Raw genomic sequence first — 24,266 nt, forward strand, 5'->3', positions numbered from 1 at the left:
GATCTCATTTTCGTTCCTTTTTTTTTTTTTTTTTTTAATGTCTTTTTGGGACTGCACTCTGCAGCATATGGAAGTTCCCAGGCTAGGGGTCCAATCAGAGCTGCAGCTGCTGGCCTACGCCACAGCCACAGCAACACGGGATCAGAGTCTGCCGACCTACATCTTACACCACAGTTCACCTCAGCACCAGATCTTTAACCACTGAGTGAGGCCAGGAATTGAGCTGTTGCCAAAACTCAGCCTCTGTCCACCGTTGCCGAATAGAAGTTGGGAGACAGAATTTTGGGTGCAGGAGAAAAAGATAACTTTGTTGCTTTGCCAGGCAAAGGGGGCCATAGCACGCTGATGCCTTAAAGATTGTCGTGCCCCCTTTGGAAGGGATTAGGAGGTGGTTTTGTGGTTTGGTGAGTGGAAAATAGGGCTGGAGATAAGGATCAGGGTAGAGGCAAGCTTGCATTGTCTTTCAAATCTGATGCCTCTTTCCTGGAGTGAAGAATGCTTCATCAAAAGTTCTTCCTTTTGTTGGGGGGGGGGGAGGTTTAGCTCTGCAGGAAGGCTCAAAGATATTGTTATGCATATTCCTTGAGGAGGAACCAGGACCCTGCCCCTAGGCTGCACTGTGGTCGCCTGACTGCTCCACCTGGTCCCTGCATCCCCTCCCTTCCCTGATTAGCAACTGCCCTTTGGAACTCAGGGAATGTCATGGAGGCTGAGGCTTATTCCCTAAAAACAAGAAATGGAGGCCACAGAAAGGCTTGTGTGCCCAAGAGTCCTACAGGGCACTAGTTTGGTTGCAGAACCCACGTCCTCATGGATCCTAGTCAGGCTCATTACCACCGAGCCACAGTGGGAACTCCCACGATCTCATTTTTTTCTCTCTCTCTGCCTGAAGTTTAGATCACAGATTTGAACATGAGTAATAGTTTCTTCTTTTAGCTTCATGTCCACACTCAGCCCTGTCCTGTTGGGATAGGCTATTAGCAGTAGGAGAAAGAGGGCCTGTCTGAGACAAATGTACCTACTTGCCGTCGAAACCAACCTAGCTGTGGCCCCAGGCCCTCTGATTCTGTATTTCAGTCTCACTGCTTGCAGCCATTCTTCTGCTCTTCCTGTCCCCTTTCTTCTCTCATGACTCATCTCAGGCAGCAATTTTTTAGTTTAAAAAGGGAAAGCGTATTCTATATCCGAAAAAGGATGAAATATTACTCCTTTTAGAAGGTGAATATTCTCTTTCCTTTTTGACAGAAATAATTGGATGCACAGCCTGAGATTTAAAAATTGAATTTTGGTTTAAAAGTGAATGTTTCAGGACTGGGTTGAAGTGGAGTTGGTAGAGTTCTGAAGGTCAGTTTTTGAAATCTGAGCATAAAATTGTATACTCTGCATCTCATTCAGCCCAGAACTGGTTCCAAATCACCCAAGAGAGATGGTGGGAATTTGAGGTGTCCCTAGAGCACTGTCAAATCCAATGCTTGGAGTCCCCACTGTGGCTCGACAGGATCAACTGCTTCTCTGGAGCACAGGGACACAAGTTCAATCCCCGGCCTGGCACAATGGGTTAAGGATCCGGCATTGCTGCAACTGCAGCATAGGTCACAACTGTGACTCAGTCTGATCCCTGGCCCAGGAACTCCAGATGCTGCGGGGGGGGGGGGGGGGGGGATTCCAGCTGGCCTCAATACTCCAGCTCTGCCTTTTGACCTGCATTTTGATCCATTTAGTCTCTGCTTCTTTCCTCAGGCCCTCACTGGTGTGGGTGGATGGAGCTTTCAAAACCCCTGTCAAGTGGCACCTGACCCCAGGAATCATGCGAAGTAGACAAAGGAAAGCTTGGGAAAAGGAGCATGTCAGGAACTGTCCCAACACTCCTGCTCTTCCCCCGCCCAGCATAGACATCCCGTAGCCAACACTTAGTCCCTGCTGCCAGCCTCACCTCTCAGGAGCAAAGCAGCCGCTTGCATACAGAACAGAAGTGGATTAGTGGAAAGAGGCCTTGGATTAAGCATCAGGAGACCGACTTCTGATCCAATTTTACCCATCAGTAGCTGTGGAATTTGGAGAAGGCCACTTAACCCCTCTGTGTCTTGTCCCTTGCTTTGTAACACAGAAACACCTGTGCTCCCTCCTCCTCCTCCTCCTGAATACTGTGCTGGCAGGGTCACATGGACCAATGGAGGGAAATGACCTTTGGAAGAACATAGTGCTGAGGCTTTGCACGTATTGCATTCTGACAAACTACTTTCAAACAACCAGGGCTGTTTTTATAGGGTTATTTCATGCTCCTCATGAAGGGTGAGGCTGTTGTGTCTGGTGGATTGGCCACTTTCCAGGAGGGCTGTCCATACTCATGGGTCTTGAAAACCCCCAGACATAGGGTGTGACCACAATCTGTCTGAAAGGTATTGCTCTTTAGCTCTTTTTTTTTTTTTTTTTGGCCGCCCCCGCAGCACTCAGAAGTTCCCTTGTGGGTGCAAGGGCTCAAACCTGCACCACAGCAGGGACCTGAGTCATAGCAGTGATAAAGCCAGGTTCTTAACACACTGTGCCATAAGAGAACTCTGTTCTTAAGCTCATTTTACAGCTTTCTGGGAGCTCCTGTTGTGGCTGTGGGGTAAGGGTCCCAACATTGTCTCTGTGAGGATTTGGGTTTGATCCCCGGCCTCACTCACTGGGTGAAAGATCTGGCATTGCTGTAAGCTGCGGTGTAAGTTGCAGATGTGGCTCGGATCTGGTGTTGCAGCTGTGGCATAGGCTCGGCTGCAGTTCCCATTTGACCCCTAGCCCAGGAACTTCCATATGCTGCAGGGGCGGCTTGAGGAAAAAAAGGCAGCCAGTCTCAGAACAGCCCTTGTATTTCCAGCCAGCCTTAAGGAAGACTTTTGTCACCTTGGGTAGACCACGTTCAGCCAGACAGAGTGCCCTGAAGATCAGTTTGCACCACCACTTTTACAACTGTGTGAACTTGGGCAGTCCTCTGAGACTCTTGACACTGTTTCCTCTGGTAAAATGGGAGAAATGATATCTGACTCCATGGGCTTGTCCTGAGGATGAAATGCATGTAAAGCTCTCGACTAAGTTCCTGGTCTCTACGTGTCCATTGTCTGCTGCTCTTTCCCCTGCTTCTAAGGAGAATTATTGCTAGACATACCTGCCTGGAGGGCATTTACACATCCCAAAGGTATTTTAGCATAAGATCAAAGGTGAAAGCGCCCCTGCATGTGCTGGTCCTGCCAACTGTGCTGACTCCACTGTCTCTGTCTCCCCTCCGGTACCCTTGGTGCCTCTCGCAGGGAACATCATCGGCTCTGGAATCTTCGTCTCACCCAAAGGCGTGCTGGAGAATGCTGGCTCTGTGGGCCTCGCTCTCATCGTCTGGATCGTGACAGGTCTCATCACAGCTGTAGGAGCCCTGTGCTATGCTGAGCTCGGGGTCACTATCCCCAAATCTGGAGGTGACTACTCCTACGTCAAGGACATTTTTGGAGGACTGGCTGGGTAAGAGGATGTGCAGAGGATGTGTGGTCCAGGGAGCAGAGGACAGGGCTTTCCAGGGTGCTGAGGAGTGCTTGAGCTTCAGATCCTCTTTTGCCTCCATGCCTTGTTGCCAGTATTCCCTTGTGTCCTCTGATGCCCCTGAGAATGAAAGAGGAACCAGGTTGTAGTAACTCTGTTGACCTCTGTGGGTACAATTCGATGAGTGAGAACAAGTAGAACTAAATGACAAGTCTGACTCGAGACTCCCAGGGAAAGCATATCACAAAAACAAAGCCCTTTTGGAGTTCCCTTTTGGCACAGTGGTTAACGAATCCGACTAAGAACCATGAGGTTGTGGGTTTGATCCCTGGCCTTGCTCAGTGGGTTAAGGATCCAGCGTTGCCATGAGCTGTGGCTCTGGCTGTAGGCCAGTGGCTACAGCTCCAATTCGACCCCTAGCCTGGGAACCTCTATATGCTGTGGAAGCGGCCCAAGAAATGGCAAAAAGAACAAAACAAAACAAAACAAAAACAAAGCCCTTTTATCCTGATCAATGAGAGTGACCACTAAGATACTTCCCACATGGAAAAGTATTCGTGGCACAGCGGAAATGAAGCCGACGAGGAACCATGAGGTTGCAGGTTCAATCCCTGGCCTTGCTCAGTGGGTTAAAGATCTGGCATTGCTGTGGCTGTGGTGTAGGCCAGCAGCTGTAGCTGATTCGACCCCTAGCCTGTGAACCTCCATATGCCTCAAGTATGGCCCTAAAACAGAAAAAAAAAAGAAAAAATGGAGTTCCCGTCATGGCTCAGTGGTTAACGAACCTGACTAGTAACCATGAGTTTGCAGGTTCGATCCCCGGCCTCGCTCAGCGGGTTAAGGTTCTGGCATTGCCTCGAGTTGTGGTTTAGGTCGCAGATGCGCCTCAGATGTGGTGTTGCTGTGACTGCGGTGTAGGCTGGCAGGTACAGCTCCAATTCGACCCCTAGCCTGGGAACCTTTGTATGCCTCGGGTGTGGCCCTAAAAAGACAAAAAGACCAAAAAAAAAAAAAAAAAGATACTTCTCACAATATCAAGGATAACAGCCTCTCTCTAGAGCCAGGCCCTGATCTTGAATTTCCTCAGCTCTCCAAACCCTGATACAAAGAGCTCAACCCTCACAAAGGGGCCCAAGGGTATAGAGGACACTTTCCCCTCAGAGCCACACCCCATGCCTCCCCTTAGCAGGTGCTTAAGTGGCCACACCCTTAGCATGCTCCGGATGTGAAGATTCTGGGGTTGCTAATTTTATTTTCCGCCACTGGACGCTAGGGGCCAGAGATGATGATATACCATCATTGCAGAGGGCTGGGTATCTCATTTGAGTTGGGGCTGGGGCTCCTCAGCATTCCTGCCAACGAAAAGGAAACGTACCCCTTTAACCTGCCTGCCTCTGCTAATGCTGCCCGGGGACTTGCCCGAGCTCCCCTCCAACCCCATGGCTTCTAAAGCCCTGCCGTGCCCGAGGCTGGGGGGAGGGTCTCCATTGCTATCTTGGCTCAAGTCCTGTCCTGCTCCCCCTCCAGGTTCCTGAGGCTGTGGATTGCTGTGCTGGTGATCTACCCCACCAACCAGGCCGTCATTGCCCTCACCTTCTCCAACTACGTGCTACAGCCACTCTTCCCCACCTGCTTCCCTCCGGAGTCTGGCCTTCGCCTCCTGGCTGCTGTCTGCTTATGTAAGTACCATCTGGACCTTGCTCTCAGGATGGCCTCTTTTAGCCTTCCTCCTGGTCTACCCGCCTCTGGTTCTCTTTCCTCTCCGACTTTCTTTCCTCCTCTCCTTTTTTTACCCCATTTTCAAATCCTGACATGTGTGCTGCAAATGAATGGATTCTGCATATAATTATCTGGTGTTAAAAAAAGAAACTCAGAGGCACACTAATTTTCACTAGCAGTGTTTTTTATATATAAAGCACTTGCACCTGTATTACCAGATCTGCACCTCACAACAAATCCACATGGTGAGCTGGGCCAGCATTACATTTTCCTAGAGCAGAAAAAGAAGCAAAGTGATAGCTCCCTTTGTGGCTTGGTGGTAATGAACCTGACTAGTATCCATGAGGAGGAGGATTTGATCCCTGGCCTCACTCAGTGGGTTGAGGATCCGGTGTTGCCATGAGCTGTGGTGTAGGTCGCAGATGCAGCTCACATCTGGCATTGCTGTGGTTGTGGTGTAGACCTGTGGCTACAGCTCTGATTTGACCCTGAATCTAGGAGCTTCTGTATGCCACAGTCGCGGCCCTAAAAAGCAGAAAGAAAAGAAAAGGAAGCAGAGCCAGACAGATGAATTAGCCAAGATAGCAGGTCCAGGGCCCCTGATTCCTTCTCTTCCCAGCACACACATCGTGCTGGAGGCTCCCCGCCACTTGTGGGCAGACTTTTCTGGCCTCTCCACCTCTACCTCAACCTGCCAGCTCACATCTTAAAACTTTGGGAGGAGAGTGTAAAGGTGTGAGTGGGGAGAAAACAAATGTAATGTCCTTGTATCCACCTTTTTTTTTTTTTTTTGGTATTTTTGTCTTTTTAGGGCCGCACCTGTGGCATATGGAGGTTCCCAGGGTTCCCAGGCTAGGGGTCCAGTTTTAACTGTAGCCACCCGCCTACACCACAGCCATAGCAGCACAGGATCCGAGCTGCATCTGCAACCTACACAACAGCTCACAGCAATGCTGGATCCTTAACCCACTGAGTGAGGCCAGGGATCGAACCTGTGGCCTCATGGATGCTAGTTGGATTCATTAACCTTGGAGCCATGACAGGAACTCTTCTTCCTTTTTTTTTAATGGCCGCACTTGCAGCATTTTAAAGTTTCTGGGCCAGGGATTGAATCCAAGACACAGCTGTGACCTATGCCACAGCTGCGGCAATGCTGGATCCTTTAACCCACTGCACCGGGCCTGAGATCAAACCTGCACTTCTGCAGGGACCTGAGCCACTGCAATAGGATTCTTAACCCACTGGGCAGGAACTCCTGCACCCCTTTCTAACTGCCGCCAGTGCTCAGCCAGGTCACCAACCCGCCTCCTGAGAGATGGGGGTGAAATCCTGCCTGTGCTTTTGGGTGGCTGTGCCACGGATTGTTTGAGACAAGAGACAGGATTGCATAAGTCAGCATGGGGCCCCTCATGGTCCTGTCCTCCTCATGGTCCTGTGGTGGAGTCCCTAAGGGTGGTCACTGAGGGTAGTCATTTGGTAGTCCTTGCTTACTGGCTGGATCTGGAGCTGCAGGAAGTGAGAGGAGCGGGAAGGGGGTGTGGGAATTCAAGAAGAATTGCTGTTTCTGCCTTCAGACAGGTTAATGGGGGTGGGAAAGGGAACCACAGAGTGCTAGCCACTGCTATTTCAGCATCTCGTGCACATAGACACAGCTTCCTTTTCCCTGCTGATGCTGCTTAAAGTGTCACACACAAGAGGCCACCCTGATCCTCCAACTAGAAATCAAGAACCCTGAGGCTGTTTAGCCGGCTCTCTAGGAGAGAAACCAGGTCACAGGGTAGAGGTCCCCTGGCAGCCGGACCCCTGTCTTCCTTTGCATTCCCCATACTTGCCAAGGCTAGGTAAGCTACTCTTTGTGCAAAACCCTCGACCCTCTAGAGTTTTGGAAAAGATCAGATGGCCACATGAGGGTGGAGAAGCAGAAAGCACCTTCTGTAACTGGCTTGCCTGCTGAGCCTGGCGGGTGGTGGGGAGGAGAGGGAGAGAGTGGGAATTGCAGATTTGGCGGGTGCCCGCAGCTGCCACTTTGAGTTATTCTATTATTTAGGTCAAAGCTGATTATTCACTGCTGAGTCAGCAGAATATCCCTAGCCACCCGGCAGTAAAAAAAAAAAAAAGAAAGAAAAAAAAGAAAGTCTTTTATATTTTAATTAACTGAAAAGCCTCCCCCCCCCACCCCAGCATGCTTATTAGTGGGAGGAGGGAGTTGGGAAACAGGGAGTTGGGGGAACAGGGGATTGGGAGAGATTAAAACTTGGTTTGGGTAACTTCCTTTTGTTTGTATTTTTCTTTCTTTTTAGTGATTCCTTAAGTAAATGACTATATTCTCCAGGTAAAAGTAGTATATTAAGAGAGTTGTTCATGAAAGACCTGTCTTTACCTCTCTTCCTGCCCAGGAGCCCTACTAACAGTGAATAGGTAGTAGGTATCCTTAGAGTTCTAAACAAAATGCATCTCTCAGTGCATACTTCCGGGTATACAGACAGACATTTTGACAAGTTATTTCTGCAGCTTGCACTTCTAGCACATAGGCACATCTTGTGGCTATTACCTGAGTTTCTAGTTATAAACAAAGGGTCTCAGGAGTTCCCGTCGTGGCTCAGTGGTTAACAAATCCAACTAGGAACCATGAGGTTGTGGGTTCGATCCCTGGCCTTGCGCAGTGAGTTAGGATTTGGCATTGCCGTGAGCTATGGTGCAGGTCAAAGATGCAGCTTGGATCCTGCATTGCTGTGGCTCTGGCTTAGGGCCTCAGCTCCGATTGGACCCCTAGCCTGGGAACCTCCGTATGCCGCAGGAGCAGCCCTAGAAGACAAAAAAAAAAAGGGGGGGGGGGTCTCAGTGACACAGAAGGAGCGCCAGGTGTTCTGGGGTTCCCAGTTTGTACCTCCTGCTTCCTAACTGTGGGTTTTCCTTTAGGATCAGTTTGTCCCTCCTCCCTTGGGACCTGACCATCTTTCACTCAGGCAACTCCCAACCTCATTCCTCTCTTTTGGGGCTGGGTTCACATCCAGCATCTGAAATAGAATCTTTTCTTCTCATTCAAGCCTCCCCTTCCTGAATGCCTTGTTCTAAAGAAGTTCCTTCTCCTTTCTTGCCCTGAGGAGAAAGGAGTATCCTGCACGCATTTCACTAGCAAAAAGAAAGGCTTCTTATCTCATTTTCTATCTTTATACTGTGATTCCTAAGAGACTAGTTTTCCATTCTTCTTCCTTGAGTGATTTAGAAGGTTAAGGACTTGACTGTAGGTATTACTTTTAACCCTGAGTTGTTTTGAAATGCCTCTTCAGAAAGTTTCCAGAAGCCTGATGTAGAATGCTTCAATAGTGTGTGTTGTTTTGCAGATCTCTTACAAATTAATCCCTTGACTGCAGAGGGTTATACAGCCCTTCCAAAGTCCTAAATCCCTTGCTCTCATTTCATTTTCTTTTGAGGTTTCATATTCTTGAGCCCCAAATTTCTCATCCCTGTATACTAAACATATTGCCTCAGATACTTGGCCAGGGCTGCTTTCTTGCCTTTCCTGGTCCCCAAAGAGTGGTGTGGGAGCCTTGTATGTATTTGGGGGAAGGAAGAAATTTTCCTCTACCCTTCTAGGTTCTTCTGGCTGGTCTAAGAATTAAATTGACATGAAACAGATTAACAAGAGAAAAAACAAACAAAAGTTTATTTAATTATTTTAAGTTCCCAGGCTGGGGATCAAACCTGCACCGCAGCAGCGACCCTAACTGCTGGAGCGACAGTTCCAGTTGCTTAACCTGCTGTGCTACAAGGGAGCTCCAAACATATATGCTTAGGAGAGACCCAGAAAAACTAACTCGCCAAAATGGCCAAAATCCTCACCTTAAATACCATCTTCAGCTAAAGACAAAAGAGAATGTTGGAGTAGGGGTTTGGAACTTAAAAGGGGAGGAAGGTAATGGACATGAAAATGAAAAGCAAATGTTTGGTAAAAACATTTACCAATGGGACAGAGAGTGGACTCTAATCTCTGAGTTTCCCCCACCACCTAGCCCATATTTTGCAAATATCTCTGCTGATAGCGCTATCTAAATCCCTTTTAGGGAGTTCCTGTCGTGACTTAGTGGTTAATGAATCCGACTAAGAACCATGAGGCTGCCGGTTCGATCCCTGGCCTTGCTCAGTGGGTTAAGGATCTGGCCTTGCTGTGGCTGTGGTGTAGCCGATTAGACCCCTAGCCTGGGAACCTCCATGTGCCACAAGTGCAACCCTAGAAAAGACAAAAAAAAAAAAAAATTTCCTTTTAGGCAGCTAGGGAGGAAGGGCAAAATTTCTTCCTGAGTTTTGGCCCATGATTGTTTTCACCTTGAGCTAATCCACATGCCAGAGACATTTTGGGGTAGTAAATTTTGGTCCCCTACAATCTCACCTGTGGAACTTGTAGTAGATTCACCGTCCAGAAGTTGAGTTGATAGATTGCTTTATGTCTCACTGAACCAGTCTCTCAGTTCTGACTGCAGGTCAGTTCAGCTACTCATTTCAGGAGGCGTATTGAGGTGGACACTCCCAAGTTAGGCCTATAAGGTTTAAACTATCGGATATTTAAAAAGAGGCATTTTTATGGAGACAAAAGAAAAAATAGAGATTAATGCTTGGTGCAAACCATAAACCCAACATCTGAGTCCTGAGAGTTGCCAGCTGAGAAGATTTCTAGATGTTAGGGTCAAAGCATCTTTTGCAGCTTGAAATGTCACTGATGATGTCATCAGATGTTCCGGTAAACCTTCTAAATGGCTTACCAAGCAACAGACACAAAGATTCTCTAAACATGGGCTATTGTGGTGATCTCTCTTAAGTTTATATCAAGTTGTTCAGTTTCAGTTCACAGGACTTCAAGAAAATGTCAGCTTTAGGAGTTCCCTTTGTGGCTCAGTGGAAACGAATCTGACTAGGAACCATGAGGTTGCAGGTTCGATCCCTGGTCTGCCTCTGTGGGTTAAGGATTCGGGCATTGCCGTGAGCTGTGGTGTAGGTCGCAGGTGCGGCTGGGATCTGGCATTGCTGTGGCTCTGGCTTAGGCCGGCACCAACAGCTCCAATTAGACCCCTAGCCTGGGAATCTCCATATGCCGAGTCGCCCTTAAAAGACAAAAGACAAAAAAAAAAAAAAGAAAAGAAAGAAAAAAGAAAATGTCAGCTTTAGTCCTCAATGATTTCAAGTCAAAAGAGTCAACCCCCTGGTGGCTCAGTGCATTAAGGATCTGCAGTTGTCCCTGCTGTGGTGGCTCGGGTTTGATACCTGGCCTGGAAACTTAGGCATGCTGTGGGCACAGCCAGGAAAACAAAACGTGAGAGAAAAACTGAAAACGTGAGTTTGGAGAGTTGCAGCCAAATATCTGAGGAAACTAGAATAATTCAGGATCCAGTCCAGTTTACAGGTAGAAAAACAAAACCTCAAAGATAATTAACAGAACTAGAATCTAATATCCATGAGTGTGTAATATAGTTTCTTTTTCTTTTCTTTTTTTTTTTTTTTTTGTCTTTTTGGTTATTTCTTGGGCCGCTCTCGCTGCATATGGAGGTTCCCAGGCTAGGGGTCAGATCGGAGCTGTAGCCTCCGGCCTATGCCAGAGCCACAGCAACGCGGGATCCAAGTCGCGTCTGCAACCTACACCACAGCTCACGGCAACACCGGATCGTTAACCCACTGAGCAAGGGCAGGGACCGAACCCGCAACCTCATGGTTCCTAGTCGGATTCGTTAACCACTGCGCCACGACAGGAACTCCTCTTTTTCTTTTCTTTTCTTTTTTTTTTTTGCTTTTCAGGTTTGCACCTGAGGCATATAGAGGTTCCCAGGCTAGGTGTTGAATCGGAGCTGTAGCTGCCATCCTACACCACAGCCACAGCAGTACCAGACCTGACCCGAGTCTGTGACCTACACCATAGCTCACAGCAATGCCAGATCCCTGACCCACTGAGTGAGGCCAGGGATTGAACCGGCATCCTCATAGATACTAGTCAGGTTCCTTTCTACTGCACCACATTGGGAACTCCCAGTGTATTATTGTTTCTGTTGGAACATAATTTTTTGTTCGGCCTCACCCAAGGCATGTGGAACTTCTTGGGCCAGGGTTCAAACCCACACTGCAGTTGTGGCCTGTGCTACAGCTATGTCAATGCTAGATCCTTAACCCACTGTGGCACGAGGGGAACTTCCAGAAACAATTTCATTTTCTGTCGAAAATCACCTTCATGTTTACCAAAGATAGCCAAATTAAGACTAATGTGTTTGTAAAATAAATTTAGTTTCATTAAACTTGGCCCAATTATTTATATAAGTCCAGCAAGAATAGCAATTGATCACAGGGTTTTTAGAATATGCTTTGCTGGAATTTTCATAGGGAATTGCTAGATTGAACTTATAGTTGCCTCTCAAGGTGAGGAAGTCACACCAAGGACATGCCATTAGATTCACCTATAATACCTATGGATTTGGGTAAATTTTTCTTTCTTTGAGGTCCCTCAAATATCCTGAAATTCTTGTGCCTGCCCGGAAGTGACCTTACATACTCAGCTGGTAAGGCTGCTGGGAACCCTGAAGGCAAGGTGCCAGGTTGTTTTTCCAAGGGGCTTTATGGCTCCATAAAGTCAACCTTAATTCTTTAAAGCTGTCTGGTCAGATCTAACTTTACACATATCTCTCTCAAAATCTGACAGTCCAGGGAAAGCCTGCGTAATAATAACCTATGTTTCCAATTGTCTCATGTTATAAGGAGAACAGATTCTTTTTTTTTTTTTTTGTCTTTTTGCTATTTCTTGGGCTGCTCCTGCCCCTAGGTTCCCAGGCTAGGGGTCTAATGGGAGCTATAGCCACCGGCCTACACCACAGCCACAGCAACACGGGATCCGAGCCGTGTCTGCAACCTACGCCACAGCTCATGGCAACACTGGATCCTTAACCCACTGAGCAAGGCCAGGGATCGAACCTACAACCTCATGGTTCCTAGTCGGATTCGTTAACCACTGAGCCACAATGGGAAATCCAGGAGAACGGATTCTTATAGAATTTATACAAATAACTATATTGCCATGAAAATAAGAATGTTCACTGAGAGAGTTCCTATTGAGGCTCGGCGGTAACAAACCTGACTAGGATCCGTGAGGATGCGGTGGGTTTGGTCCCTGGCCTTACTCAGTGGGTTAAGAATCCCTGTGTTGCCGTGAGCTGTGGTGTAGGTCACAGACGAGGCTTACATTGCCATGGCTGTGGCATAGGCTGGCAGCTGTAGCTCCAATTCCACCCTTAACCTGGGAACTTCCATATGCCAAGGGTACAGCCCTACAAAGCAAAAAAAAAATTTAAAAAGTAAAAAAAAGAAGACTCACTGAGTTTCAAAATTTTGGGGATATCAGGTAGGAAGATAAAAGATAATTATTTCATCTCTGTTAAACAATTGTAAACTGTTATACCAGTTTTTTTTTTTTGATTGGCAAACTTATGAATACATAATTTCTAAAAACATACATTTCCTCATAATATAGTAGTTTTTTTCAATGTGGTACAAGTCATGTTTTTAATAAATGGAAAAACATCTTTAGTTTTTCCGTAATAAGACAGAAGTAGGTAAACTTAGACTTGTTTAGTTAATGATTCAGCTTTTTTTGTGTTCCTGGGCCAGGGACTGAATTCAAGCTGCAGCTGTGATCTGCGATGCAACTGTGGCAACATTGGATCCTTTAAACCCATTGCGCCGAGCTAGGGATCGAATGCTTGCTGCTGTAGTCAGGTTCTTAACCCATTGCACCACAGTGGGAACTCCAGTGTTTCAGTATTTTATCTTATTTGGAAGTGATTTAGACATTTAATGAATTCCCTTTTTTTTTTGCCTTTTTAGGGCTGTACCCATGGCATATGGAAGATCCCGGGTTAAGGGTTGAATTGGAGCCACAACTGCTGGCCACAGCCACAGCCACAGCAACTCTGGATCAGAGTCTTGTCAGTGACCTACACCACAGCTCATGGCAATGCTGGATACTTAACCCACTGAGCAAGGCCAGAGATTAAACCCGAATCTTCATGGATCCTAGTCACATTTGTTTCCATCTGTCACAACAGGAACTCCCCATTGTTTAATTTTAACTTAGCAAAACGTTAGTATTAAATTACTAATTTGGAAAAGAGTTCCTGTTGAGGCTCAGTGGGTTAAGAACCTGACATAGTGTCCATGAGGATTCAGGTTACTTAAATTTGATAACTCTAAAGACATGTCTGTATTAATTAAACTAACAAATGTAAACTAGCTTTAACACTGAGTATTTTCCCAGATCACATGAAGCTGAAATTTCTGGGGGTCAGTTTCTATTAAATTTCTGAGAATTTATATAAGCCCTTTATTTTTTTAAAGTCAACTAAAGAGAACTCTCTTTGTCAGTACCGCCTGGAGACAGAAAATTCCACACATCTATAACACATGTATATAGACATAGACAAACATAGAAACTGATGCAAACAGCCACCCCATAGTCCCATTCCAAAATTTCAGCTGCAAATTGGGTACAGTAACACAAAACCCACCAAACTGGTAGATGAAACAAACCTGTTTAAGTGAATTTCCAAGGAAAAGAAAAGAAACTGAAAATCCATCAGTTTATCACCATATTGAGCCCCTACACTGAGTGGAGGTAAGACATTTTTTATACAGAGTCTTGGACGAGAGTAAAGGCGAGTGAAAAGATGGGTGTACAAATATATAATTACAATATGATGTGATGACAAAAGTGTGTAGCACACAGAAAAAAAGTGCTTCAGGGTTGGGAGAGGAGTGCTTAGGGAGGGCTCCAAGTTTGAGCTAGGTCTTGACAGGTAAGTAGGTAATCTCCAGATGGGCACATACTAGAGCAGCCAGGGAGAGGGAGGAGCAGCACAGGCAAGACTTAAGAAAGAAATGACTCATTGGAGAAAAGCAAGTCCTTTGGGGTGAGTAGAGCCTAGGAGAGAGACAGGAGATGAGGCTGAAGAGGAGCAGGAGCCAGATCTTTTTTTTTTTTTTTCTTATTGTTTTGTTTTTTGAGGGCTGCACCCATGCCATATGGAAGTTCCCAGGCTAGAGGTCAAATCAGAGCTGTAGCTGCCGGCCTACACCACAGCCATAGCAACGCCAGATCTGAGCTGCATCTGTGAGCTACACCACAGCTCATGGCATTGTCGGATCCTTAACCCACTGGGATCAAACCTGTGTCCTCATGGCTGCTAGACAGATTCGTTTCCGCTGAGCCATCATGGCAACTCTATCTTTTTTTTCTTTTTATGGCTGCATCTGAAGCATGTGGAAGTTCCCAGGCTAGGGGTTGAATCAGAGCTGCAGCTGAGGCCTACACCAATCCATGGCAACACCAGATACGAGCCCCATCTTCAACTTAACATTGCAGCTTGCGACAATTTTGGATTCTTCACCCACTGACTGAGGCCAGAGATCGAACCTGCATCTTCACAGACACTATGTCAGGTTCTTAGCGCACTGAGCCACAGTGGGAACTCCCAGGACCCAGATCTTGAAGGATCCCATGTGTCAGTCATTATGCAGAGAAGAACTAACTTCATCCAAGAAACAGGGAGCCAACTGAAGGGTTTGGTGCAGAGGAGTAACATGATTAGGTTCACATTTGAGTGAAGAAAAGACCATGACACTTGAAACAGGGAGAGATGAGTCAGCAAGCTAAGCATTAATCCAGGCCAGAGAGGTGGTGGCCTAAAATAAAAACAAATATCAAGGTGTCAAAAACAAGAAAGAGTTATGAGTAGAATCAGCTGGCCATGCTGACTCATTGACTACTAAGGAAGAAATCTAGTTTCCCTACAAATCAAAATTAAATATGCTTCAAATGAAATGTTTCTCCTTAAGGGTCTCCAGCATTTGTGGAGTTCCCATCAGGGTGCAGTGGAAATAAATCCTACTAGGAACCATGAGGTTGTGGGTTTGATCCCTGGCCTCGTTCAGTGGGTTAAAGATCCAGCGTTGCCATGAGCTGTGGTGTAGGTTGCAGATGCATCTCGGATCCCGAGTTGCTGTGGCTCTGGTGTAGGCCAGCAGCTGTAGCTCCGATTGGACCCCTAGCCTGGGAACTTCCATATGCCGAGGCTTCGGCCCTAAAAAGACAAAAGACCAAAAAGGGGGGGGGGTCTCCAGCATTTGTGATGATTAGTTAGCAATGTGTTCTATTTCTGCCTTCTACCTCCTCTCCAAATCCCAGAGCTGCTGATTGGGTCTTTGGTTGGAAGTCTTCCTCAAGGAGTTACCCCAGGATGGATGCTGCTCAAAAGCCTGCTCTGAGGAAACTGAAAGGAATTGGGAAGCATTATATACTTGCGAATCACACCAGTTTGTTCATTCAGTAAACATTCCTCAAGGGCCGTGATGTGTTCAATACTGTTCTTGGCCCTGAGAATTGGGCCCCGAGATAGCTGAAATTTTTCAGGCCAGGACTGGAAAAGTAGTGAGTAGGACCTTAAAGGGGGCTCCCCTAGGTAACATGACGAAGTGTCCTGGCTCCCCTGCTTTCCCGGTGTCTTTGGTGTTTCTCTTCTCCCCCACGCCGGCTCAGGAGTCATGTTTAGCTAATGCTGAAGAGAGAATTACTCAGCTCTTGGAAATTGCTGAGCTGGGCATTCGGGCTTCTTGGCTGAACTAAGTACTGGATGGTGATTCAGCAGAAACTCCAGGTCCAACAACTGGCAGGGAGGGGTCAGGATAAGAAAGAAGAGGAAGAGGGAGCCAGGAAGGGAGGGTAGAGATGGGGAAGTGTGGGCAGGTGCTTAGCTAGCCGAGTCTAGGAAAAACTGTGTGAATCAGGATGTCCAGAGGCTCCAAAGCATCTGTGTGCGCCACCTCCCCTGCTTGTTTGTCCCTGGAGGAAAGGGATCCTTCCAAAGGTTCAGCACCTCTCTCCTTAAAGGGGCTTCTGAGATTTCTAAAACGTTGCCGTTGTTGGGAGTTTCCGTTGTGGCTCAGCAGGAGCGAATCTGACTAGCATCTGTGACAATGCAGGTTCAATCCCTGGCCTCGCTTAGTGGGTCGAGGATCTGTTGTTGTCCTGAGCTGTGGTGTAGTCGAAGACGTGACTCCATTCCGAGTTACTGTGGCTGTGGCTGATTCGATCCCTAGCCGGGAACGTCAATATGCTGCACCTGCGGACCTAAAAAAAAAAAAGACAAACAAAAACATTGCCAGTGCTTTGAGGCCAGAAGGGCTGGAGAAGGGAAGCCTTGCTGTGTGTGGTAGACAAGATCTATTTCTAAGTCCCACTGTGTACGTTACAGGAGCTGGGATCAAAGCTAATTTATAAGGAAGAGCTACTTTGATTTTGTGGTGGTTGTTGCTTTGTTTTGATGTATTTGTCTTTCCCCAGTCAGGTCATTTACTCATGCAATAATACCAACCTTTTTGTAAGTAGGCAGAGACTTGAGACTTTTAAATGTGGCTCCTGATCCCCTAGGAAAAGCATCTTGGCCCTGGGTGAGCGTGGAAGGATTCCCCACGGTCTCTGTGACCTCACTTCTACCACAGTCTCCTCCCCCACCCCGCCCAGGCCCTCTGCGGTCTATGAGGAGTGAAAGATCGCTCAGGCTGGTCTATGTGGGCAGAAGTGGATCCTTAATGGAGCCACAGGGTTGTGTACCTTAGAAATCAAACAGGACTCCAGTGTTTGTCTCTCGGTGCCTTTCGGCTGCTGGCACTGGTTACCTCCTAGATCTGGAAAGGGCTGGGGTTAGGCAGGCCAAGGGAAGGAAGCAGCTTTTCCACAATTAGAAACTCGTGCCGGGTTCCTTCTAAGGAGCTGGGTCCAGCCTATCACAGAGCTGAGCATCGCCACCCCCTGCGGCCCTCAGCACTTGCTCATCATAGGCACTAGGACTGGTCAGAGGGGCATCCCCTCCTTCGGGTCCAGAGGGAGGGAGTAAGGGGGATCTGGCCAGAGCGTTTCAGAAGGCGGAGAAGTGCATGCCCCAGCAAAAGGTGAGGCTAAGAAACCAATGCTTCTGGCAAGGCCGTGACCCAGGTGAAATTTACAGCTGCTTCAGAGGGCTGGGGAGCGCCATCCCAGAAAGGTGCTTATTTTGAAGTTCTGGAGGGGAACAGGGTGTTCTGATTTCTACCATGCGGCGTCACTAGCTCTTCCTTTCAGCAGCTGTCTGCTTTGGTACATTCCATCTTCTTTTTTTCTCTCCTGGCCTTCTCTTTCCACCCAGCTCCTCTCCAGCTTGCTCTCTCACTCCTGTGTTTTTCCTCCTCTTTCCCACCCCCTCTCCGCCCCGTTGCCTCTCATGATGACTCTTTCCCTCTCTTCTTTACCATCTGTCTTTATGGGCTTTGGCAAGTTTGGGCTTTTGTCTTCTTAGGGCCACACCCGTGGCATATGTTGTTTCCATGCTAAGAGATGAATTGGAGCTATAGCTGCTGGCCTACACCACAGCCACAGCAACACCAGATCCTTAACCCCACTGAGCAAGGCCAGGGATTGAACTGGTGTCCTTGTGGATGCTAGTCAGATTTGTTTCCACTGAGCCCCTATGGGAACTCCAAGTTTGGGCATTTTTACTGCCTGTTTTCTCTTATCTGAAAAGACGAGAAGAGGCCAGGTTCTGGAAAGGTTAAAGGAAAACAAGCCTTTCCAAGCTGCCTCCAGCTCAGTCCTCAGAAAACTATGAGCCTGCAAGACCAAGAAATCCAAATGGAGTTCCTGGAGTTGGAGGGAAAAGTGATGGTGACATTGATAAGGGACCAGAGGAGGGGACACAAGGCAGAAAAACAAGTCTGCCTGTGAGAAATAATTTTTTAAAAGCCCTGGGGGTGATGAACACAACGTTCCTGGGTTCCAAGGTGCAGACATCCTAGTCTCCCATTTCACACTGACACCTTACTTCCTGCTGCACAGAAGGCAACCTTGGCCAGCATCTTCAGGTGACAGACTGAGAGCCCCAAGTGGCACTGTCAGCAGCAACCATGGGTGCTACTGACAGGAGCAAGAAAAAGAGAATATGGGGATGGGAGAAGGGAAAGAAGAATGATGTGCATGTGATACAAGACAGGCTGATATAGTGGCAGAACAATCAGTTGGGGGAGTTCCTGTCATGGCTCAGTGGTTAATGAATCTGACTAGGAACCGTGAGGTTGTGGGTTCAATGCCTGGCCTTGCTCAGTGGGTTAAGGATCCAGCAGGTCACAGACACTGCTCGGATCTGGTGTTGCTTTGGCTCTGGCGTAGGCCAGCAGCTACAATTCTGATTAGACCCTTAGTCTGGGAACCTCCATATGCTGCGGGAGCAGCCCTAGAAAAGGCAAAAAAAAAAAAAAAAGAATAAGCAGTTGAGATTAGGGGGAGTAGGGGACCAAGGAGGGTCAGTCTTGTCTTGGGCACTAATTCGTTGGAGGTCTTACTTCATTCACATAAAAAATGAGGTCCTCAGAGTTCCCATTGTGCCTCAATGGTAACAAACCCGACTAGTATCTATGAGCCCTCCAGTTTGATCCCTGGCCCCGCTTAGTGGGTTAAGGATCTGGCATTGCCCTGAGCTGTGGTGTAGGTTGAAGATAAGGCTCAGATCCCATGTGGCTGTGGCTGTGGCTGTGGTGTAGGCGGGCAACTGCAGTTCCTATTCAACCCCTAGCCTAGGAACTTCCATGTGCCATACATGCGGCCCTAAAAAAAAAAAAGAGGTTCTGGATCTCTGATTGCCCATGAGACTGGTCCAGTACCAAGAGCTGTCAGTCACCAGTGAACCCCAACTGAGTCATTCTGTAACAATCAGTCTAGCCCCCTATTCCAATGGCTCCTTCCTGACTTTTACCCATCAGACCAAAACAGTGTGGTTCCTGGAGCAGCAGCTGACTTGGCAAAAGGAGTGAGACTGTTTTGGGGATCCAGATAGGAAAGTGTTCATTGGCCCTGTGATGAAGACACAGAAAGAGCCCAGCTCACCAAGAGGTCAGAATCCTGTGTCCAGAGCAAGGGAAGCCCCGAAGACAAATCACCCAGGGCTCAATGGGGAGAGCCTGTGCTTCGTGAGCTTTCTCAGGGAAAGGAGAAGCAGTCTTTTTTTTTTTTTTTTTTTTTTAATTTAATTTATTTATTTATTTATTTATTTATTTATTTATTTTTTGTCTTTTTGCTATTTCTTTGGGCCGCTCCCGTGGCATATGGAGGTTCCCAGGCTAGGGGTCGAATCGGAGCTGTAGCCACCGGCCTACGCCAGAGCCACAGCAACGTGGGATCCGAGCCGCATCTGCAACCTACACCACAGCTCACAGCAACGCCGGATTGTCAACCCACTGAGCAAGGGCAGGGACCAAACCCACAACCTCATGGCTCCCAGTCGGACCCGTCAACCACTGCGCCACGACGGGAACTCCGAGAAGCAGTCTTGATATGTGTCTGCCTCAGCTCTGTTGACATCACAGGTACTTGCCTGCCCCACTTCAGGGGATTGGTCCCTTGGTGTCAAAACCCTGATATTCACTCCCTAGAGAAGTGCAGTGGGTCTTGTGCACACTTCTTAGTATTTTCTGAATAGGTCTCTCTATCTATCCAGCCTTTATTCAGGAAGCATTAGCACCTACTGTGTGCCAGGCAGTTACAAGAGCTTAGGATCACACTGGCCGACAGTGTTAACAGCTGTGTATGCACGCTTGGCTGCAGAAGGATGGGGAGGTTTCAGTCTGCACTGGGCCTGACCGGTAGAGCAGCAGCAGCAGCAGCAGCAACAACAACGGGTGTTCCTTGCTTTCTGTTGGGCATTCCTTCCTAGCATGCTATTTAATGGTGGTGCAACTTTCTTGTGGAGACAAGGCATAGGGACAAGCCTGACCATGTGGGCTCCTGGTTCAGTGCCTCCGCCTTATGCTTACCAGCCTCATAGCCCCCTAATCCACCTTTGTGCCCACACTTCCAGGCAGCTTGGGTTGAAGGGCCCCAGAGCAGGTAATTTGTGGATGAGTACCCTCCTGAGAAAAAGATTGAAACAGATGAGAAATTGAGGCAAAAGGGTTAGGGATAGAAGAGGAGGCAAGAAGTCCTGATGGCATCTCTAGAACCCTGCAAACCATCTCCTTTCATATCCACTCTGCTTTGCCTGCAGCTGTCAGAATTATTGTGGCAAATTAGAATAAATCACGCCCTTTTTTTTTGTTTTAGTTTCTTTTTTTTTTTTTTTGTCTTTTTGCCATTTCTAGGGCTGCTCCTGCCCCTAGGTTCCCAGGCTAGGGGTCGAATTGGAGCTGTAGCCACTGGCCTACACCAGAGCCACAGCAACGCGGGATCCGAGCCACATCTGCGACCTACACCACAGCTCACAGCAACGCCGGATCGTTAACCCACTGAGCAAGGGCAGGGACCGAACCCACAACCTCATGGTTCCTAGTCGGATTCGTCAACCACTGCGCCACGACGGGAACTCCTAATTTTGTTTCTTTTTTTTAACTCAATGAATTTTTATGACATTTATAGTTGTACAACGATCATCACAACCCAATTTTACGGCATTTGCATCCCAACTCCTCCACCCCCCACCCGAGTTGTAGTTTCTTAGTTTGTAAACAATAACAAAAACCACTTAACATTTTATATAGCAGTATACAGGTTACAGAGCACTCTTGTGGGACTAAAATGGACCACACTTCCATTTTACAGAGAGCTCTTTTACAAAGAGTTTGACTGGCTTGTCCAGTGAGTAAGTGACCACGCCAGGAAGGGCATCATGGCCTTTGGGTTCTTTAAGTTCTATATTCTGTGATTCTTTTTTTTTTTTTTGTCTTTTTAGGGCCACACCCATGGCGTATGGAGGTTCCCAGGCTAGGGGTTGAATCGAAGCTACAGCTGCCAGCCTATGCCACAGCCACAGCAACGCAGGATCCAAGTCTGTCTGTAACCTACACCACAGCTCACCGCAACGCCAGATCCTTAACCCACTGAGTGAGGCCAGGAGTCAAACCCGCAACCTCATGGTTCCTAGTCAGATTCGTTTCCGCTGCACCACGAGGGGAACTCCTAAGTTCTGCCTGGGCTGCGAGGCCCCTCCAAGGGAGCCCCCTCTGTCTCCGTCCCCAAAACCTACTCAATCCCACCCCCATTGTTACCACTTGACTCCTTACATGAGTTACTCTGAGCTTAGCTTGTTTGCTCTACACTTTAAAAAGATACCAGAGGAGTTCTCATCATAGCTCAGTGGAAATGAATGTGACTAGCACCCATGAGTTCCCGCGTTTGATCCTTAGCCTTGCTCAGTGGGTTAAGGATCTGGCTTTGCCCTGAGCTGTGGTGTAGGTTGAAAACGTGTCTCAGATCCTGTGTGGCTGTGGAATAGGCTGGCAGCTTCAACTCCAATTGGACCCCTAGCCTGGGAACCTCCATATGCCTTGGATGCGGCCCTAAAAAGACAAAATAGGTAAATAGATAGATACCAGAAATCCACGTGGTCCTTCACTTACCAGGTGTTGTGTGGAAGAGTGGTAAAGCCACAGCCCTAGCCCTGTGATGGTTGTAGGAACTTAAAACCGGCCCCACAATTCACTAATCCCTCCTTAAAATTTTCTGAAGGAAGATTTATTTATTTATGCTAATGATTCACAGATGTTCTGTTTCAAAATGGACTAGAGAGATTTCTTTAATTGCCTTTTTGTCTTCGGTCTATAATGTATTAATTTAAGGTAAAATTTCCTGCCAGATGTTTTTCTTATTCTCCCCTTCCAATATGTGTAATCCTTTGCCTTTGTGGGCTTCACCTCCCAAGTCAGGTGGGATTGGCTCCAGCCGGGGAAGCCACAAAGCACACCGTGCCTTAGTGTGCTGGGTGTTACCCATGATAAGATAACACACAGCAGGGCCATTCTTTACCCCTCCTCAGGGAGGAATGAATTCAGACTCCGGACTCCTGAGTGTGTTTATCTCTTGGCTTTCCATTGTGACGTCTCCTGTGGCCTTCGATTGTAGCCTCTGAACACTGAAGTTAGGAGACCAACAAAACTCTGGGGTCAGAGAACAGAGGACTCAGACCGGTGAACATCCCCCACTCCACCTGCCTTGCAAGAGCTTGTAAATCTTGGGCCTGTACGAGCATGTGGGTTTCGTGTGTGGGCCTGCAGTTGTATGTGCTGTAGAGGAGACTGGAGGAAAACCCGGGGATTAGATGAAGGAGGAATATGGGGAGTCTTTTTCCCTGAAATTTTCTTTCTTTCTTTCTTTCTTTTTTTTTTTTGTCTTTTTTTTGCTATTTCTTTGGCCCGCACCAGCAGCATATGGAGGTTCCCAGGCTAGGGGTCGAATTGGAGCTGTAGCCACCGGCCTACACCAGAGTCACAGCAACTCTGGATCCGAGCCATGTCTGCAACCTACACCACAGCTCTCGGCAACGCAGGATCGTTAACCCACTGAGCAAGGGCAGGGACCGAACCCACAACCTCATGGTTCCTAGTCGGATTCGTTAACCACTGCGCCATGATGGGAACTCCCCTGAACTTTTCTGAGAGGAAAAGCTCAGCTAGCTAGAGTTACCCTAGGGCGAGCCTGTTTACTGCTGTATTGAGTTACCCAGGGGAGGAAGAGGAGGCAGTGATACTGTAGCTGTAGGATCCGGGGTGGAGAAGAGTTGGGATACTGTCATGTGGTGCATGTGATGTGGAAACTGGCCAACCAGGTCAGCACACTGGTCACCTCACTTTCACTGCCCGCTCCTAGAGCGCCCCTGCTCCCTTCTTCCACTTAGTGTCCTGCAAGGCCTGTGACAGGCACTCCTTTGGGGTCCTGGTGTGTGCTGCTTAGTTGCTCTAGAAAAGCTTTCCTCGTGAAGGGTATGCCCACTGCTTTCTGGTCTTTCTGTGCAGTATCTGGCCCTGTATTCATTTCCTACTGATGCTGTAACAAATTACCACAACTTTAGTGGCTTAAAACTACACAAATTTGGAGTTCTTGTTGTGGTGCACCATGATGGGAACTCCTAAGGTAATAAATTTGTATAGCTTTTTTTTTTTAGGCCGAACATGTGGCATATGGAAGTTCCTGGGCTAGGGGTCTAATCAGAGGTGCAGCTGTCGGCCTACACCACAGCATCAACAATGCCAGAACTGAGCCGCATCTGCAACCTACACCACAGCCACAGCAATGCTGAAGAATCCACTGAGCAAGACGAGGGATTGAACCCGCATCCTCATGGATCCTAGTCGAGTCCTTAACCCGCTGAGCCACAACAGGAACTCCAAATTTGTGTAGTTTTAAGCCACTAAATTTGTGGTAATTTGTTTTCTTTCCTTTCCCAGCTTCTAGAGTCCCTCTATTCTCTGGCTCATGGCCCCTTTTTCATCTTCAAAAGAGTTCCTGCTGTGGCACAGTGGGTTAAGAATCCGACTGCAGTGGCTCGGGTTGCTTTGGAGGTGCAGGTTCTATCCCCAGCCCAGTGCAGTATGTTAATTCAATCCCTGGGCCTAGAATATCCATTTGCTACAGGTATGGCCATTAGGAGGGGAAAAAAAAGGCAGCATATTCACTGTCTCTCTCTCTCTCTCTTTTTTTTTTTTTTTGTCTTTTTGTCTTTCCTATGGCCGCACCTGCAACACATGGTGAGTCCCAGGCTAGGGGTCTAATTGGAGATGTAGCCATTGGCCTACACCTGAGCCACAGCAACCCGGGATCCGAGCTGTGTCTGCGACCCACATCACAGCTCACAACAACGCCAGATCCTTAACCCACTGAGCAAGGTCAGGGATCAAACCCGTAACCTTAAGGTTCCTAGTCGGATTTGTTAACCACTGAGCCAAGATGGGAACTCCCACATGTCTCTTTTTTTAGATGTCTTTTATATATATTTTTGTCTATCTATCTGTATCCTTTTTTTGAGGGAGGGGGCGTACCCACAGCATATGGAGGTTCCCAGGCTAGGGGTTGAATTTGAGCTGCAGTTACCAGCCTTCTCCCTACACCACAGCTCTCAGCAACACTGGGTCCTTAACCCACGGAGCAGGGCCAAGGATCAAACGTGTGTGCCTATGGAAACTAGTTGGGTTCCTTACCACTGAACCACAACAGG

General features: G+C 47.7%; 1 protein-coding gene across 2 annotated transcripts in view; it reads left to right on the top strand.

Moving 5' to 3' along the window:
• Positions 1–24,266, top strand: part of SLC7A8 (solute carrier family 7 member 8) — a 64,128-nt gene that overhangs the window by 18,003 nt on the left and 21,859 nt on the right. For both annotated transcript variants that reach the window (XM_047795749.1, XM_047795750.1), the window contains 2 exons: positions 3,291–3,495; positions 5,041–5,192. In XM_047795749.1, the coding sequence (XP_047651705.1) occupies positions 3,291–3,495; positions 5,041–5,192 (357 nt within the window). The remainder of the gene's footprint in view (positions 1–3,290; positions 3,496–5,040; positions 5,193–24,266) is intronic.

This window comes from Phacochoerus africanus, chromosome 9 (assembly GCF_016906955.1).
Source record: "Phacochoerus africanus isolate WHEZ1 chromosome 9, ROS_Pafr_v1, whole genome shotgun sequence".
Classification (NCBI taxonomy): Eukaryota; Metazoa; Chordata; class Mammalia; order Artiodactyla; family Suidae; genus Phacochoerus; species Phacochoerus africanus.